Below are 19,591 nucleotides of genomic sequence, written 5' to 3'. Positions count from 1 at the left end.
TGAATTCCAGGTCAGCTTGGGCTAGAGTGAAACCCTACCTCAAAAAAACCAAAACCAACCAAATAAACAAACAAAACTACAGGAAGCTGTTTGCAGTGGCTAGAGGCTCTGGTGAGTCAATTCTCTCTCTTTTTATCTGTTTCTTTCTCAAATAAATAAATAAATAAATAAGTAAAATGTTATTTATTTGTTTAAGAGAGAGAGAGAGAGAGAGAGAGAGAGAGAGAGAGAGAGGGGGGGGGGGAGGGAGGGAGGGAGGGAGAAGGAGGGAGGGAGGGAGAGAGAGGGAGAGAGAGGATGGGTATGGGTGCTGCCAGGGCCTCCAGCCATTGCAAATAAACTCTAGACCCATGTGCCACCTAGAGCATCAGAATTTTACATGGGTTCTGGGGAATAGAACCCGAGCCATCAGACTTTACAAGTAAGTACCTTTAACTGCTGAGCCACCTCTCCAACCCAGATAAAATATTTTTTTTTCTAAAAAATGGGCCAGTGTGGTGGAGCATGCCTTTGATCCCAGCACTTGGGAGGCAGAGGTAGGAGGATCGCCATGAGTTCAAGGCCACCCTGAGATTACATAGTGAATTCCAGGTCAGCCTGGGCTAGAGTGAGACCCTACCTTGAAAAACCAAAAAACCAAAAAAAGAAAAGCAAATGTTATGTATATTTTACAATTTAAAAAGCTATAGAAACCTGGGTGTGGTGTCCCACATCTTTAATCCCAGCACTTGGGAGGCTGAGGTAGGAGAATTGCTGTGAGTTCAAGGCTAGCCTGAGACTACATAGTGAGTTCCAGGCCAGCCTGGCCTAGAGCAAGACCCTATCTTGAAAAACCTCCCCCCAAAGTTATAGGAATAAAAAGACCTAGAATCATTAACTAGTTTAGTCTTGTGAGTCAGGGAAGAATTAGACTCACACCATCCCAAGAAGAATGCTCTCTTTCCTCTGGAAGACACTGTGAAAGAGTATAGGTCATAGAACAGTCCATTGTCTCAGAACTCTCTAAGCCCATCAGGGGGCACTTGAACTTGGTCTGGGAAGGTATTGAGTCCTGTGCATGAATGTGAATTTAGTGCAGCCAATGAAAAGCACCATCCACTAAAGTAGTGGGCAAAGGGGCAGATGTGGTCCTGAAGACCTAGTGTACTAAGGCCTTGTTTCATTTTATTATCTTAGTGCCTGAGCCAAGGGTAGCCTGGCCTAGATGTGGCCTTGGAGATGTGACCTGGGTCAGTCTTGATCTCTAGGATGGTTAGGCCAACTGGCAGGTTTTATTCAGAGTAGCCCAAATCTGTCAGAGGAGCCCCCTATGGATATGGCTATCCTGGGGCATCTGCTCTGTCTTTGGCACTGTGACCTCACCCTCATCCCTCCTGAATTGAAAGGAAGAGCCAGCAGTTTACTAACCTGGAGAGCTTGCCTCCTTTTCACTGTCAACCTGAAGAGCCAATGTCATCCTTTGACCAGGTGATTTCAGGTCATCTCCAGATGGGGGACCTTTGGCATCTTCCTCCAGGGTGAGGATGGGGCTGAGAGGCAGCCTAGGTTCTGCCACATAGGCCTCCATCTGAGCTACAGGGGAGGTGAGAGGCAGGTATAGCATGCTGGGCTTTTTTGGTACTGGAGGTGGAATCTTGCCTGTTTTTTTCTCAGCTTCTTCCTGGCTCTGGAGGTTAATTCTTTCAGGCAGGGCTCTCACCTTGGAGCCCTCATCCTCCATACTCGCCTGGGTGGTTTGATGTGTTCCTGAGAAGAAAGCACCAGAGGAACTGGCAGGGGGCGTGAAAATAAGAGCCGAGGGTGCCATGGATTCCCCGGGACTCCTGCCACCAGGGAAGCTAGATGACTTTGGTTTCCGCAACACGGTATAGCTGTCTTGGGGGTGTGGCCTCATGTGTGGAATGGAGCTCTTGGGGGCCATAGCCAAGGCAGATGAAGTCAGTGAGTACTCTCCAGGGACAGGGGGTGGCTTGTAGACCAAGCTTGGAGGCCTTCGGGCCAGCGGAGGTTTCTCAGCTACAGGAGGTTTCACTTTTCTCTCTGGCAAGGAGAAGACTTCTTCTGCTCCAGGTTCCTCAGAGTAATCTGGGCTCTCAATGTCATCTTCTGGCTCAGACTTGCTGACTGATCTCAGGCGAACAGAACGAAGGTCAGACTGAGTAACCATGGGCATAATTGGCTGGTTAGGACTAGTTTTCTGTGCCAGTTTGGCCCCAAAATTGGTATCGGAGTGATGGCGGCTCACCTTGGTTTTGCTGCGGATGGAGATGCTCATTCCAGACAGATCCAGGTTGGCTGAAGAGGTCAATGGTAGGTCAAATGATAGCCGTGACTTGCAAATCTTCTCCATTGGTGATGTTGGCGGCAGTGATGACTTTCTTTCAGGTACTACTGGACGTACCCGGACACTGGTGGTTGGAGGAGGTAAGTGGCCGAGGGTCAAGGACATGGAGACAGTAGGTGTAGGTGTCTCTGACTGGCTTGAGTACCCACTAGAGGGGGACATCAGTCCAGTGGGCCTTCCAGGAGAGGATACCTCCCTGGCCTCCACTTCAATGGAAAGTTGAGAAGGTGTTGTGGCTCTGGAGGTGGAGGGGGAGGCGAGAGACTCTGAACTGCCCTGTACTTGAGTACACTCGATGACTGTGGTGCCAGTGGCAGTGCTGGAGCTAGACAATGATTGGTAGGTGTCACTAGACTTCCAGTCAGTAAGATACCAGTGGTGGGAAAACTGTGTACCTTCTGGATCTTTGAGAATTGGCACAGCTGGGTGACCCTGAGCATCTGGTTGAGATGAATGATGTCCTTGGTGTTCCAAGGACAGGCAAAGGCTCCTAGGCCTCTGATCCTTGGGCAGTGCTGAGCCACCTTCTGACAATAGGGGCGGCTCATCTTTGACTAGAGAGACACTGCGCATAGGTGGAGAGGGCTTCTTTTTGGCCTTCTTGAGTGAAATACTTTTGGACCTCTGCCTTCTGTGTCGGGCCTCCTGCTCAGCCCCGAGGGATGCAATGTTGTCAGCACTATTACTGCCCTCTGAACTGGTACTGGCATAAGGCAGGGCGCAGGCCTCACTGGCCTTCTGTTCCTCATTGTAGTCCATGGAGACGGTACCTGAGTCTGTAGGCACAGATAGTGACCTCTCACGGAATCTGCTGGCTCCTCCTGGGCCTGTCTCCAGCCTTGAGGTACCACGAGCCAGAAGGCCAATCTTGGGGGGCCTTTCTGGTACTTGCCTTCGTTGAGTAGGGTGCTCAGTGTAGCTGGCTAACCCAGTGCATACTGCAGAGTTATCACGGGTGACAAAGAGGGTAGCCACTTCCTTAGGGACCAGAGGTGGAAGTGTGTTCAGAGAGACCCAAGAGCTCCCAGAGGGAGGATTTTTTCCATTTTCATTGACTTGATTGTTCTGGCTGCTGGCACTTGGAGTCATGTATGCAAAAGCTTCTCCCTTCCAGGAAGTGGAGAATGTTGATTCTGTTGGTCCATTGCAAGAATTGGGGACGCTGTATACCATTCCCATACTCTCCATGACAGGGGGGTCTGGGCCACTGTGTGCCTGGTGAGGGGCTCCAGGCTCACTACAAGGATTTCTCAGTCCTGGTGAAGTGAGATTTGGGAATCGAGCTTCCTGTCCAATAGCAACTCTTCCATGAACACTTTGTACAGTGGAGTGGCTGGGCCTGGCATCTGAGGTGGCAGAGTGTGCCACACTGCCTGCTGAGCTGTTGTTGTGACCTGGAAGAGGAAAACATAGAACATTAGTGGTGCAGCAAAGGGTCCTTCATCAGCTGTTTTGAGACAAGAGCATCTTTTTTTTTTTGCCAAGAAACATTTCCTAAGAGCTTGATCAGAATTCCTTGCTTCTTTCTTTTCACAGATGAGGATGCTGGGGAAGGTGAGTTCTTGCCCATCACTACACAGTGAGTCACAGGGTGTCCTTGAATTGCCCAGATGGATGCTAAAAACTTCTCAGCTTTGATGATTCCTTTTAGAGTAGAAGTGTCATGTGGGGCTACTGGGAATTTTTCTTTTATTTTCTTTCCAGGCTCATGAAACCATTAGACCTCAGTGTTCATCAACCCTGAGATGAGAGTTGAGTCTTTTAAACTGAGTAAAGACAGCACCGTGTGACTTGCAGCCCCTAAAGTGAATCTGGAGCATGCCAAAACAGAACACTAATGGCCTGTGCATTACTAGCATCTGTCACTTTTAACCTTTGAAACATAAAAGACTTAGAATACAATTTAGACGCTCTAAATCTCTAGAAGTTTTCTCATATACATCACGATGACTGTTATATCATCATTATTACTCCCCGTACTTATAATATTCATAGTAATATTTTATACTAATAATGCCCAACATTTGTTGAATGCTGACCATATCCCAGGCATAGGGTAGGCAGACTACATAAACAGCTCTTAGTCTTCACAAAGACTATAATGGGTTGGTTTCATTATTTCTAATTTATAAACATGCTGAGGCTCAGTGATTATAGAATTTCGTCAAGGCTTCATAGTAAGTGGAGAGACCAGGGCTCATACATATCTCCCTCCTTCTTTTTCTTTTTCTTTCTTTTTGTTTTCGAGGTAGGGTTTTGCTCCAGCCCAGCCTGAGGATGGAACCCTGAGCCTCACAAATGCTAGGCAAATGCGCTACTACTGAGCTATACTCTCAGCCCTGGTCTATGCTTTTTGGATAGCATTCCTTTCATGGCTGTCAAGGTTCTGTTAAGCAGTAATTTTAATGATTCCCTGTCTTAACCTGGTACATATTTACATATGTGTGTGTGTATGGATGGATGGATGCATGTGTGTGTGTGTGTGTGTGTGTGTGTGTGTGTATAAAATTTTAGGTAGTCTCTCATTATTTAGTCCTTGGATGGCCTAGAACTGTCTATGTAGACTAGGCTGGTCTCAAACCTGAAGCAATCTTCTTGCTTCTGCTTGCCAAATACTATGGTTTTTGGCATGTGCTTATATTACATTTGTAATGAAAAATATAATATATCTATTAGCTGGGGAAACCTGCTTTCCATACTCAATTGCTGACTTTGACAAAGGCCCTCGGCTAGCCTTAATTTATCATGTTGCTTTCTCAGGACATTCAAAAAGCCCCTCTGCCCTGAATTATTCCTGTTCTCTAGTGTCACAATGCCACTTGCATGCCAGAACTGGTGGGAGGCCAGGGGGGAGGGTTTGGGGATTAGCTGTATTAGGGTCACCTTGGTCTCGCTGGGAAGGGTTAGAGAATCCAATAATGGTCCGCCTCCGCCTCAGGGTGGACTTGGGGTTCACGGCTGTCTCTGTGTTAAACAACGAGTGTCGCAAACTTGCATGTTTATCAAACTGCTGCCCTGTAGCCAAAATAAAGACACTTGGGTGCATCTTGGTTGCTGTTTAAAGTATAGTGGAAATTGGCCTGAGGTAGAAGAGAAGGCATGATGGCAGTAGCAGTGAGCATGAGTAGCATCCAGGCAGGCAGCCCTTCTTCCCTATCCCTCCCAATTTAGTGCTGGGCACAAATGCTTGGTTTCACAGGCCACACCCTGGTCACCTGTAAATCTTAGGTGGACTGGGGCAGTGGTTCTCAATTCTGGCTTCATCCTGAAATAAACCAGGCAGCTTTTGAAACTCCAATACCTGACTTCACTCTAGAACACCTAACTTTCTGGGAATAGGGCCTGGGTAGAAGCATCATCTATAAGCCTTCAGGTGATGATTCAGATCTCTAGACAGGGTGCTAAAGGATGGGCTGAGCTTAGATATTATTTGTTCTTTTTTATTGGGGGAGTGTTGGGAATCAAATTTAGGGCCTTTTATATGCTAGGCAGGTACACTATGACTGAGCTATACCTATGGCCATTGCTTTTGTTGAGTGTAGGCTGGCTTTGAACTCATGATCATCCTGACTTCTGAGCTGTGGGATTATAGGTGAGTACTACCACACCCAGCTTGATTGTCATCACTCTTCACAGGGCCAGGTAAGGCTGATGTCTTTAGGAAGCGGTCTCACTGATTCCTAACGTGTAGGAAGCAGTTTGTTAGTCTGTCTTAGAACTTTTTACATTTTACCAAAGTTGACAGTTTCATAGTGACTGGCCTCTATCTTTCATAAAGGTTTAGGTTGGCCTTTGGCTCTTGGGAACTTGTTGGAGCAGAGTCAAGGTGAGGTGGGTCATGGGGTAAGTATGCAGATCCCTTCCCTATCTCTCACTTAGCAGCTGGGTAAGTAGACCCTCCCCTCCAAGCCACACTACTGCATCCTCCTCTCCAGCAGATGGGTCCACAGATGAAACTTAGGGACAACCTCACAGAAAATAAAGTAGATGCTTAGACACAGAGTACCCAATATGAGTCTCTTATCATTAGTTTTATTCCTCTTGGCACATTTTCTAGGCTGTGGACCTTACTTTCTGCCTCTCATTTCTTAAGACCACTCTAGGGGCAGTGGAAAAGCCCATAACCAAGGAGCATGGCCACCCATGGACGAAGTAGTCTTCATTACCTTCACCAAACTTTTCCAACATTGTAGAGCCAGTGCTCTTGATTATTGAGTTCCTTGCTCTGTCTCTTGAAACAAATGTCCTCTTTCCAATGGGGTAGGGAGTAGGAATGAATAATGTATTATGTGCCACACGTCTCTGGATGGGATACATACATTATCTCCCTACTCTGAAAGTCATCCTGAGACCCTTTTGATCTTTTTGTCCTGACTTTTTCTACAAACTTTTCTTATAAAAATATTTTATTTATTTATTTTTAAGCAGAGAGAGAGAGGCAGGGAGAGGAAGAATGGAAGGAGGGAGAGTATATGGGCATGTTAGGGCCTCTTGCCACTGCAAGCCATTTCCAGATACATGCACCACTTTGTGTACATGGCTTTATATGGGTACTGGGGAATCAAATCCAGGCCATCAGGCTTTGCAAGCAAGTACCTTTAAATGCTGAGCCCATATTTCCTTTATTTTGGTTTTATGATTTTTCAAGGTAGGGTTTCACTCTAGTTCAGGCTGACCTGGCCTTCACTATGTAGTCTCAGGGTGACTTTGAACTCACAGTGATCCTCCTAACTCTGCCTCCCAAGTGCTGGGATTAGGTATGTACCACCACACCTGGCTTCATACTTTCTTTTCTTGATGAAGTTGACAAATGAATTAAGATGTCCACTTCCTTTGCAGATCTAGTATCTAATGAAAAGGCCACATGACCTTTCTTTCGTGCCCTAGTGTGCCATTCCTTTTTTTACCACCTGCATTCTGACTCCCCTCCTCTATATTCTCTGTGTACACCAAAACCAGCTTTGGGTACATGACATTATCTTTCCTTAAAGCAAAGAACAAAAACAACCCTACCAATAAAACCTTACAACGTTGTTTCCACTTAATCTCAGAAAAGCACCCAAGTTCCTAAAAAAGTTTCAGCACATTTTGTTTAGAAAGCTGTTTGCTATCACATGGTATCAGTTACATTGGCAGTGCCATGGGAAGTGAAGGAAGAGTAGCCACAGCCCCATTGTCTACATGCCTCCATTCCCTGGTGATTGCCATGTCTGTAACAGGGTGACCCAGTAGCAGAGAGAGTGGCCCTCCCTCCCAGCACCCGGTGCATTTGGAAAGGATGGGCTGGAGTGCGTGGAGGAAAGCAAACAGATGGTGCTAAGCAACTCTACCAGAGATGTTGATGGGCACAAGGTCAGACTGCGTGGAGCAGGGCTGAGGCCAGCGCTTCTCCTCTAGGATGGGCAGAGGGAAGGGGCTGTTCCAAACAGTGTGCTTGTCGGCTGCAGACAGGCTCAGGCAGGCCTCAGGGGCCCTCACACCCTGGGTGGTGGTCTCATCTTCACTCAGTTGCCGTTTTGCAGGCTGTTAGGAGAGAAGGTGATTGAAAGGGTGTGCTTCTGACTGGTGAGGAGCTGGCGCCACAGGATGGCTGTTTAGGCACAGTGGTTGGAGGCATCATTTAGGAGGCAGGAAAGCATGGATAAGCTGCCTGTCCAGGCACCCACTGTGCAAGGCCCATTCCAGTGAGGCCTTCAGGACGGGCCTGCTGGTGAGCAGAGGTGAGCAGCAGCATCCAGTGGGTAACATAAGCAGCTCAAGGTGCTCTGCCTGTTGGTGGATGTATGCTGGCTCTCCCAGGTTGGGGAAGAGGCAACTCACCATCAATACAAACTCCAGACGCCTGGCAGATTGGGGCCTTGGGTTGGGAGTGGGCTCAGGGGCCTCATCAGAAGAGCGGAAGGTCTGCCCCAGAAGTCTGGCCTCCGAGTACTGTTCCTCATATTCTTCTGAAAAATAGCACAGTGGAGACACACTCTAGGGGGCTTCGGCCAAATGGACTGAGGGAGGGCCATGAGCCATGCACTAGAGGCCAGGCCTGACTCACATTGCTTCTTTGGGCTATTTCCGGACCACTAGATTCAGAAATGGAAAAGTGCCCAGTTCCTGGGAGCATGAGGGTAGAGAAGGAAAGGAAGTGAATGATTTCAAGCTGTGTTGCTTTGGGAACCAAGCCTCGTCTTAACGACCCCCATCTTAAAAGCTCAACTCAGAGCAGACATTCAGAATGTAGACACTTGTTGCTACAAGGTTTGAAGCTCTGCAGCTCTTTAAGTGTTCTATGGAACTATCAAGCAAACAATCTTTGTGAAGCAAGAACAGATCTGCACTGGGAAGTCTGGTTTGGTGCTCTGCCTTGAATTGTAAGACCTTTGTTTCCTTTGAGACAAGGTCTCACTCTGTGGCCCAGGTTGGCCTTAAATTTGAGATCCTTCTGCCTCAACCTCTCAAGGATTACAGGCCTGTATCACTATGCCTGCTTCAAGAACTCCCATTTGAGTTTTTCTATGTCTGATTTCACTGTGGGTGGGACTGGGTCTTGGAGGGCTGAAGAGAAGTAAATGGAAGATAATGACAAAGAAGAAGCAAAATTTATAGGAATCAAGAGGAAACAAGAAGGATGTGTAAGATTTGAATGGCTTTGATAGAAGTGATGGCTTAGATGAACAAATGAACGTGAGAGTTCAGAATAATCATTCACGATGTTATGTACATTTGAAACAAGACACAAACATGAAACTGGGGCTTGTTCTCAGGGTTCTCTCCTTTAAGACTCCTATGCTTAAGACTCCTTCCACAGCAGCCCTTCCAGGTGCTTTTTCAACCTCAAGTCAGACACCTGAAGGGAAGGGGCACTCCCTCCTTTGGACTGGGGCTATCAAGCATGTCAAAAAAGTTCTTTACGTGGGGGTACAATGTGCCTCTTTTTGGGTTTCTACCCACTGGTCCTAATTCTGCTTGTGGCAATAACACTGAGCACACTGGATTTTTTTTCTGGCATGGGAATGCTTTCTTGTCTTAACACAAGGCTCATGGTGTCCCTCAGCCTCTTGCTTCCCTAATGCCATTCCTGCTGTGCGCAGGAAGGTAGGGATTGTGGCTGCAGTCCAGTTGCAAGACCCACCAGCTGTTTTCTCTTCTCTATTGAAGTTAATATTTGCTGGCATAGAGAACCAAGAGCTGACAAGACCTTTGTATACATTTCATATCTGCTGGGCACCTCTTGGGGGATGCAGCTCTATGGTAGATGCTTCTGGAAAACTGAAGGGTGGTAAGATTATATATATATATATATATATATATATATATATATATATATATATATATATATATATATATGTGCGTGTGTGTGTGTGTGTGTGTGTGTGTATAAAATTTGTTTTGGTGATGCTAGAGATGGAACCCAGAGCCTTGTACATGCTAGGCACATGCTGCTATTGAACTACACCCCCAATTCAGACATGTGATTTACATGGAGAAGCTCAGTCTGGTTAGGAGGTTATTGCAAGAGCAGAGTGAGTGGAGCCCAGATTGGGAGACATTACAGATGTCCTCTTTGTCTTCTGGTGCCAGGAGTCCAAGGCATGAACGACGTGACAAGAGGAGCTGGAGGGAATGTAGACCCCACTGAGGGAGTCTCTTGTTTGTGAAGAACTTGACTCACTGCCCTGCCTTTCCACTTATGGACTGAACGGAAAAGTCGGAGAGAGGGGGACATTTCTGAGAACAGAGTCTTTTAGCATCATCAGTCTCGAGGGTGAAAAGAGATGGAGAATGGATGCGTTGTTTTTCCTAGGTTTGGGGCTGTTCTGTCTTTTGCTTTCGCTGGTCCCTGTTCTCTTTCTTCTTTGCCTCCCTCCTGCTGCTGCGCAGCCCCCCTCCCTCGCAGTACCTTGCAACAGGCTCTGGAGATTGAGCTGCGCCTCGCGAAGCAGCTCCTCTACACTCGGGGGCCTGCCCGAGGAGAGGAACACGTTCACTGGCTGTCGCCATGACGACCTCGAGTGGGCAGTCGCTGTCGCATTTTCCCGACTCGAGTTAGCTGCAGCTAGGGAAGGAGAGAGGCAGTGAGAGACGCAGCCGAGAGGCGGGGAGCTGCGTGCGTGCGCGGCCAGTGGGCGCCCGCGCTCCGCGAAGACCCGCCCCTGCGGGGGGCGTGCGTGGCCGCGCTTAAAAAGGCAAAGGCTCGCGGTCCGCAAGATTCTTCCTGCACACCTCCTGTCGCAGTCCGTTCTCTCCGCTTGGCCTGCATCCACCCACTCCGCCGCCGCTACAACCGCGTCGCCCGGGTCCTCCGCCTGACGTGTCCTGGCCCTACGCTGCCTCCCGCCCTCGCCGACCCCGGCCACGAGGTAACGCGTCCCGCGCCGGCAAGCCGCCGGGACTCGCGGTGCTCGCCCCGGTGGGTGTGGCCCAGACCCGCTGGTGTCTTCACTTTGGGATCCTCCCGCGCCCGCCGCCGCATTTCGGCCTCCTCCATAGTTCCCGGCCCATAGCTCCCCGCCCCCACTGCCAGATACACAAGCTTCCCCCCCACCCCCAAACTAGTTAAGATGTCCGAGGCGGTAGGAAATCTCCATAGCCTCCGCTTGGCAAACATAGCCCTGCGAGAAGAATTAAATGCCCTTCGTGGAGAGAACGCCAGTTTGGGTCTGCAGCTCGGAAGAGCCCTGGCCGAAGTTAATTCTTTGCGGGGCAATGTCTCGAGCTACATCCGCTGGCCAATGCCCATAGTGCCTGTCCTTGCGGAGGAGAACTTTGAGTTCCTGCTCAATGAGACAGATCCCACTCCCGATGAAGGGGTCCCCTTCTTGTGCTGGCCTCCACCCACGGATTCAGAGTATGTCTCGAATGATCTTTTGATTAATGTGGTCCAGGACTACACTAACCCCGACGAGTCCACCGACCCTCCTCTGTCGTCCAGCCCGCCCCCTCTGGAGCTGTCCTCCACAGATAAGGAGCCACCCCTACAGCCCCTTCTGCCACCACTGGAGCGTCCTGACATAGAGCCCTTTTCTGGGGACCCAGTCTACCTGGCTGAATTCCTGATGCAGCTAGAGACCTTCATAGCTGACCATGAGGATCATTTCTCTGGGGGAGCAGAGCGGGTGGCCTTTCTGATCTCCTTTTTTACTGGGGAAGCCAGGGACTGGGCCATCTCAGTCACCCAGGAAGGAAGTTCCCTGCATGCCAACTTCCCGCGCTTCCTGGATGAAATCCGTAAGGAATTCTGTGGTCCCATCCCGCCACGCGTGGCTAAAAAGGCAATCCGCAAGCTCAAGCAGGGCAACTGTACCCTGGGCAGCTATGCAGATGCTTTTCAATTCCTGGCCCAGTTCTTGTCTTGGGATGACTGCCGCCTCCAAAACCAGTTCCTCAAAGGCCTGTCAGAATTTTTCCGAAAGGAACTCCTATGGTCAGCTGAAATGGCAGACCTGGATGATCTGATTCTTGAGTGTGTGGAAATTGAAAGAAAAGTACGCGTTCCTAAGCCAGTCACACTCCCTGGGGTTCAAAATACCTTTTCCCCTTATGCTTCAAATTCTAATGAGGATGAAAATGGAGTTGTACAGTGCTACAGTGAGGATGAAGATGAAGAGGCAGGCAGGCACAAGCTTTACCTGAAGGGGCAGCAGAAGTACACGAAGGATTTCTGGGAAGAGATGAGAGAGGAGGAGGAGATGAGGAAGGAGGAGGGAGAAATGAATGAAGATGATGAGGAGGAGGAAGAGGATGAGGATGAAGGAGATGAGGATGAAGACTATGAGGAGGAGGAGGAAGAGGAGATGAAGAAGAATGATGATGATGATGAGATTAAGGATGAGGAAGAAAACACATTTGAAGTTGAGGGTCAGGAGCCAGAACAGGAGCAAGGGAGGGAGGCGATCCAGTATGAGCATGTGCATGACCACATGCATGTACAAGTGCATTCACATATGTATGCCCATGCTGCCCACCACCATGGTATACATGGGGAGCTAATGGAGATGGAAGAGCCTATCTTTGTCGACACTTCAACCCAGACTATCACCTCCACTGATGGCTACCATGCTGAGAATTTCCTGGATGCATCACCTCCCATAATACATTCCAGCAGACGGAGGAACCAGAATCGAGTCCCACTTCTGGAGGGTCTTCCAGGTACCAATTCACCTTTCTACAGCTCACCACCACTGATTCGCCGTGCAGGTCGCTTGGGGCAACGCCAAATTCGAAGACGTCCCCCTGTGCTATTCCGCCTCACTCCTAGACAGGGGGGCCACCGAGCTGCGCGTGGCCGGATTCGCGTGTAAGCACTAGGGTGAGTTGGCCACTGGGAACACACCCTTCTACTGCACCCCCTGCCCCTGCTATTGCTGCCATACCTGCCCCATCTACTGACCAGTCCTTAAAGGGAGTTCCAGACCTGCAGGACCTGAAGAAGATATACAGGATTCCAGAACATCTTGTAACCATGACCAGAGAGTGACATGTGTCCAACCAAAGCCACCTGGGAAAGGAGAGGTCAGCAGTAGCTGTTCTTGCTATGTATTCTGCTCAGTCCTGGCTCCAGCTGGAGAGAGGTTTTTGGGCCTCTTCTTATACATACACTGGTCACCCTTGTTTACCCCTCTAGTTGTTCCCAACTCTCACCTCTCCTGTATTTCTTTGCCCTGTGTTTTATCCTGACTGGCTCACCAGAACTTCACCCAATGCTTCACTGATCTGCCCCAATGAGGCCACTTACTAGATATAACTGACAGCAAGCAGAATGGCATCAAGAAGTGTACCTAGAAACACATGCTTGTTTTGAGCCACAGTTCCAGCAGATGGGCCTGGAAGAGGACCCTACGTCAGTCCAGTGAGTATACAAAGCCACAAGTGAAATGGACAGCTTGACTGACTGAGATTCATTCTGTGATTGATAGTGGCAAGCTGACTCCACTTTCAGCACTTGCGATTACCTTCCCTCAGACTCCTGTACTAGGGTCTTGAACAGGTAGGCCAAATCTGGGGCCTTCTCTTATCACACTACCCTTGTGGACAGCCCCTGTGGATGGAGGTTATCATGGCACCTAAAGGGGTGGCATTTGGGGAGGGAGGAAGAGGCAAAGACAGCATCAGCAGCACAACTCAGTTTGACAACCTAAGGGACATGCCTTAGAGACAGGGGCCACTCCCCCTGCCAGATCTTGAACTGCTGCCCCAGCCAAAGGCTTCTACAGGAGACTTTGCTTTCTTAAGGCTGTGGTGGACAGTGGCTGCACTAGCCGCTCTTTAACTTCCTGTGACTCTAAGGAGTCCTCAGCTCTGAGAAGAGCGCTGGCTCTACAGAGACTGCACCCATTGCAGCCCCACCATCTGACACTGTCATGGCTCTCACGTGGGAGTCACTCCAGCCTGTTCGTTTACTTAGCAAGGCTTAAGAGGTGACAACATCCCAGGCACTCCTAGAGCTTCTGGGCACAAACTTAGGTGCCCACATAAAAAGACCTGCTGCTCACCTTGGGTCCAGAAAACACTGCTTCTGCAGTGAAAACTACACATTTACTATGACAGATCTGGCCACAAAATGGCATCCAAAATTAACTGCTGACCCAACTTGCCCTGGACACTGAAATTTCTGCACAGTGCTTGGCAGTTGGGCAAGTGCAGCCCAAGTATCTGGCCAGATGGAAGAGAGCAGTAAGTGGAGTGCCTGCTCCTCATTGGAGTCTGAAGATAACCTCAGCCCAGCCCTAGGATTTGGGCCTAATGCCAGAGGAAGGAGCTGGAAGAAGAGGAGTCACAGAGATACCTAGTCCTCAGACTGGGTTACGGTGAGCTCTCTATCATCAGCAAAAGGTAAGATGTCTTTTTGCTTATCACATTTGTTTGTTAGTCTGGGGATGGGTAAAGTTTCTGTAACCTGTTGCTACTTTTAAAAGTGTTTTTCCAAAGAGAAGTAATACATAGTCACTGTGGACAATATGGAGAGTGGAGAACACCTTTAGGGACAAAATACCTCATTCAGAATCCCACCACACAGAAACAACACTTTCTGCCTTTCCTTCTAATATGTTCTTGTTGGGTTTTTTTCAAAGCCAAGGTTATGGTGCTGACTCTTCATCATCGGGATTAAAATGGCTGCCACTGTGCAGTTGTGCATATTAGATCATTTCATCTCATCTCTTGGTTTGTTAGACATTTCATTTGTCTGATTCCCCATTACCACCATGGCAGGAGTAAAGACCCTTCTTGTCTGTTCTTTTTTTTTTCTAGCTTCTGTCCTTCGAAGAGAGCTCTAGAAAGAAAATTGCTCTCCTTCAGGACTGTGGATCCTGCTTGCTGTTGTCAACATGTTGGCCCCTGCCCTGCTGGTGGAGAAGTGCAAAGGACAGGTGCCTTGCACCCTCAGTTCCAAGGACACCCTCAGCACAGGCCCTGCCTGTTGTCATGGTGCTTCTCACCCTGAACCCTTTGAACATCAGCCAGGGAGGGAGTGGATGAGCAGTGAGCTGGTTTCCAGGCCTCTGGGGGCAGAGGAGGCTTGGGCTTTCCTTTGACCTCCTCCTCCTTTCCCACATTTTCAATATGTGTTGTGATGTGACAGCCATAAGAGATACCTGAGGCTTTGGGTGCCTCCTTGGATTGAGGGGGTGGGGGAAAGGGGAAATGCATGCATGGGTATGAGGGTAGTAGCCCAAGGGTGCCCAGAGACTCGGAGGAAACCCTTTTGAAACAAACATGTTACTATTGTTATTGTTACTGTTGTATTACTGTGTGGTGAAGATTAGAACTTGCTCTGTGTGCTAAAGCTCTCCCCTCAATAAAAAAATATAAAGGGTGTGTAAAGATCATGTCTGCCTGTGTTATTGAGCAAGCACAGATGAGGGCCAAAAGGCACCAGATACTTACTTCTTGGGCACCCCAGGTGCTTCAGGTGCTCACCTGAAGCCTGAAGGCCCAGCAACTGCAACTGTGTGCAGGACTTGAGAGTACCTGGAAGGAAGGCTCTTCCACTTTGGGGCACTAGGTGGTGCTATGGGACTCCAGTGAACTAATTGGTGAGGCTCTGGTAACACATCCCCAGAGCAGTCCACCCAGGGACCCTGCCAGCAAGATCCTCTGCTCATTCACTTTAGGGTCCTTAAAACAAAACAAAACGAAACAAAAAAAGAAAAGAAACAACCCTGCATCCCATTCTGGTATGTGCTCATTACCAGACATGAATTGGAATTTTTTTTTGCTGGGGGAGGGAGTAGGAACATTTGTTGAACTCATACTAGTTGTAAGTGCTGTGCCAGGCACTTTGGGTCTACCATTATTATTCATTCTGTCTTTAGTCTCACTCTCCAAGATAAGGATACAGGCTTAGAAGCCACTGCCGTATAGGTGACAGCTAGTTGGTGGCTACTTCATAGCCCTGCAGTTGTCATCAGCTCCTGCAACAGCTCCTCTCTGCCCCTACTCCTCTGGTCCTACTGTCTAAAGGGCAGGAATATTTACTGGTTTTCTCCTGCTCTGTCTTCTCCCCCAGATTTCACTGTTCCAGTGGAGAAACAGCCCTAGTTACAGAGGGACATTTGCCTCTGTCCTCTGAGAGGAAGAAAGAAAGAAGAAAGGGAGGGAGGGAGGGAGGGAACCAACCACTTTCCCCATCATCATCTCATCTCATTGCCATGATTTGGAGAGGCAGGTAATTATGTCTCCTTTTAGAACTGAGGAACCTTCAAAAATCTTACATCTCAGGGGAGAGTTAGGGTCAAATACACTGTCTTTAGAGGGTCTAGAGGAACCAGCCAGGCAGCAGCTCTCTCCTGCAGAGAAGCCCAGCTAAGAGGCCATTGGCAATGCTGACCATGTGGCTGGCTCTCACTTCTGAGAAAGGACAGGGATATGCAGGCCATGAGATATCTTAGCACTGGGGCTCCCTCTTAGGTTTCAGGGTATCAGACAAGGCCCCAAGCATCCTTGGAATTTCTTATGTGACAGGAAAGGATAAATAAGTCCAGGCTGTGTAAAGATCAATCAAAGCAGGTGGAGAAAAGTGAAAAAATGTGGGTCCACTATGCACCAACTGCAGCTGGCAGCACTGTGGGGACCCCAGAGGCACTGACTCTATTCAGGATCTTACACAAGACGCATCCTCTTCTCTTGGACCACACTTTCCTTTTGTGATTAGCCACCCAGTGTTGAGTCCATAGAGCCCAGTGCATGGCATGGTAGATGGCAGAATCTCAAACAGATTGTTCCATAAATGATAAAGTGACTGTATACATGAAAACTTGGGCACCTGTAGATGGTATGAAGCTTACAAGACTAAAGGATTCCAACCAAAATGGAATCAGGGGCCCAAAGCAAAACAAAACAACAAAAATCCTCCGGAAGGATGCACTGATGTGTTTTTTTAAGGGCACAGGTGAGATCTTGTAGTCAGGTTTAGAAAACCAACTACAGGGCTGGAGAGATGGCTTAGTGGTATAGCCACTTGCCTGTGAAGCTTAAGGACCCAGATTCAATTCCCCAGTATTCATGTAAGCCAGATGTATATGGTGGAGCATGTGTCTGGAGTTTGTTTGCAGTGGCAAGAGGCCCTGGCACACCCATTATCTCTCTTTCTCTCATAAATAAATAAAATAAGATATTGAAAAAAAGAAAACCAATTACAAAAGCCTGAGTTCATGAGAGGTGGCTCAAAGAAGCTCATGAAAAGAGCCTTGAGAATGGGAGTGGATGAAACTCAAGTGTGTGTGGGCAGGTGGGCAGGGCAGCAAAGACCCTTGTGTCTTCATGGATAGCCATGGCCACCCCAGGGTAGGCAGGCCCCACCTGGCTGTCCGGAGTAAGGGGCTAGGCTGCACCTCACAACAGCGTTTTTGCAAGTCACCAATAAGAAAATACCAGAGCAAAAGAAAGCAAGGAGGGAAAGGGGACAGTAGCAGGTTGACAAGAATGGTGAAGGGAGACTCAGAACCCTCTTTCCAAGGGCTGGAGGAAGGCATGGAAGAGCCTGCTGCCTATGACAAGTTTGGCTCTTCCTTTGCTTGGTCATTCTGTTCTTTTTTTTTTAAAAAAAGATATATTATTTATTTATTTGAGACAGAGAGAAAGAAGGGAAGAGGGAGAGAGAGATAAAGAGAATGGGCATGCCAGGGCCTCCAGCCACTGCAAACGAACTCCAGATGCACGTGCCATGTGGGTCCTTGGAATTGAACCTGGGTCCTTTGGCTTTGCAGGCAAGTGCCTTAACTGCTAAGCCATTTCTCCACACTCCCCCCTTTTTTGATTTTTCGAGGTAGGGTTTCACTGTAGCTAAGGCTGCCCTGGAATTCACTATGTTGTCTCAGGGTGGCCTTGAACTCACAGCAATCCTTCTACCTTTTCCTCCCTAGTGCTGGGATTAAATGTATGTGCCACCCATTTTGTTCTTTAAATGATCTTTAAGTGAGAAAATGGATCTGAAAAATCAGACAACTGACTTAGGGTCAGGCCAACATCCAGAACCCGTACTCTTAACTTCTATCTACACTTTCCCCTCACCATCACTGATGGAATCACAGTCTCCAGGATTTCCATTTCTGAAAAGCTTTCTAGGTAATCCTAATGCCAGTCTAGCCTTGGAGACTAACTAACCCAAGTGACTTTTAACTGGCCAGTTTGCTTTCAAGCCTTCCTATACAGTTCCCAAAGCAAGAACCAGCCCAGAAGTAGTTTCAAATCTTGAGAGAGATATGGACCATAGAGTGGATATACAGGTTTGGCTAGGATCTGAAGCCACTGTCCTTGATGGCCAGAACTGGCTAATGAGGCTGGGGGAGGGGCAACGTGGACTCCTCCTGGGGATTAGCACCCAAGTGATGGGGTGAAAAATATCCCCACATGGGGTGGGTTCCTAGAACTTCCTGCATCCTGCCCAGATTAGGGAAAACTCTGCAGGCCATCTCTCCCCAGGGACCCTGTTCAGAAACATAAAGCCCAGAGTTTTCAGTTGCCTTGGTAACGTTGGGACCTATTTGGAAGAAAACAGTCTCTTAAAGGCTTAAAAGGGTGGGTATTTCCTTTAATAGAGAGTAGGCCCTGACTTGCTCCCTGCACCCCCTCCCCTTCCTGCTTGCCACACACAGAGGTAGAGCAGGGGCCCTTTACCTCAATAATCCTCCTGATGGTGGGGTGTGTTGAAAATCTACCCTGGTTGTTAATATAAGAGGCTAAAATCGATGGGTGAAGCCTTGGCCATGGCTTGGAGAGAGGGTGTAACCATGCCTTGCAGAACCCACATACAAGCAAACTGAGGAGGTCCATTGCCCCTGATGATTTCTTTCTCTCCATTTACTGTGCAGAGATGAGGCTGCTAGAGTGTCTAGAAGTTCCATAGCCCCCATACCTGCTCCCTAACCCCACTATATCAGGAGCTCCCTGCTGATTTAATCTCTGTTCCTTCTAATCACACCATCTTCTACATGCCTGTGTGGTGGTGATGGTGGTGGTGGTCTTGGTGTGTTTGTGCTGTGTTCCTTTGAACTCACAGATGGGTTCTTCAATGGATCTCCTTCCTCAGAGGTAGACCTGAAGATGTGGACTTGATTCTGGTATTCGTCACTAAATGGTTATAAATTATGCATGTCCAAATCAGGTGTCTGCAATCCTAGCACTCAGGAGGTAGAAGCAGGAAGATCAGAAATTCAAAGTTATCCTTATCTATATAGGGAGTTTGAGGCCAGCCTGCGCTAGAGACACTGTCACAAAACACAACCACCAATGCTTGCTCACTCATCTGTCCATGCCATAATCCCACCTTATTCTAGTTGGTCCCAACTACAGCCATACTAAATCACTTCCTTTTCTTCCTTACATACTAGGCCTTTACATGTTTTGGGGCCTTTGCATATCAAATTTCTGTGCTTTAAGAATTCATAAACATTGGGCTGGAAAGATGGCTCAGTTATGAAGGCACTTTCCTGCAAAGTGTAAGGACCTTGGTTCAATTCCCCAGTGCCCATTTTCATTCTGTTTGTCTCTCTTCTTACTCTCTGCTTGCCAATAAACAAATAAATATTTTTAAAAATTCAGTGCCCGGTGTGGTGGCCCATGCCTTTAATCCCAGCAGAAGTAGGATCATCACCATGAGTTTGAGGCCACCCTGAGACTACATATTGAATTCCAGGTCAGCCTGGACTAGAATGAAACTCTACCTCAAAAAAAAAAAAAAAAAAACCAAAACACCAAAAACACAATTATGTCTGGTAGGGTGATGTGAACCTGTAGTCTTGGTAACTTTGGAGGCGG

At 48.3% G+C, this 19,591-nt stretch overlaps 2 protein-coding genes across 3 annotated transcripts in view; one reads left to right on the top strand and one right to left on the bottom strand.

Annotated features, from left to right (window-relative positions):
- Nucleotides 1-19,591, bottom strand: part of Nhsl2 (NHS like 2) — an 87,821-nt gene that overhangs the window by 9,502 nt on the left and 58,728 nt on the right. Inside the window, exons 2-6 of one of the 2 annotated variants that reach the window (XM_045141084.1) lie at nucleotides 10,236-10,391; nucleotides 8,165-8,292; nucleotides 7,675-7,867; nucleotides 5,228-5,359; nucleotides 1,408-3,738 (exon numbers count right to left, since the gene is read on the bottom strand). In XM_045141084.1, coding sequence (XP_044997019.1) covers nucleotides 1,408-3,738; nucleotides 5,228-5,359; nucleotides 7,675-7,867; nucleotides 8,165-8,292; nucleotides 10,236-10,391 — 2,940 coding nt within the window. The remainder of the gene's footprint in view (nucleotides 1-1,407; nucleotides 3,739-5,227; nucleotides 5,360-7,674; nucleotides 7,868-8,164; nucleotides 8,293-10,235; nucleotides 10,392-19,591) is intronic. The other variant, XM_045141085.1, reaches the window with a different exon arrangement.
- Nucleotides 10,481-15,162, top strand: Rtl5 (retrotransposon Gag like 5). Its single transcript, XM_004660938.2, has 2 exons — nucleotides 10,481-14,167; nucleotides 14,585-15,162. The coding sequence occupies exon 1, from the start codon at nucleotides 10,897-10,899 to the stop codon at nucleotides 12,634-12,636; it is 1,740 nt and encodes a 579-aa protein (XP_004660995.2). The 5' UTR covers nucleotides 10,481-10,896; the 3' UTR covers nucleotides 12,637-14,167; nucleotides 14,585-15,162.

This window comes from Jaculus jaculus, chromosome X (genome assembly GCF_020740685.1).
Source record: "Jaculus jaculus isolate mJacJac1 chromosome X, mJacJac1.mat.Y.cur, whole genome shotgun sequence".
Taxonomy (NCBI): Eukaryota; Metazoa; Chordata; class Mammalia; order Rodentia; family Dipodidae; genus Jaculus; species Jaculus jaculus.
This window is presented reverse-complemented; position numbering and strand designations above follow the sequence as displayed.

What these genes read in the sequence shown, in the direction of transcription:
- Rtl5 (XM_004660938.2), top strand. Translation starts at nt 10,897, where the DNA reads ATGTCCGAGGCGGTAGGAAATCTCCATAGCCTCCGCTTGGCAAACATA.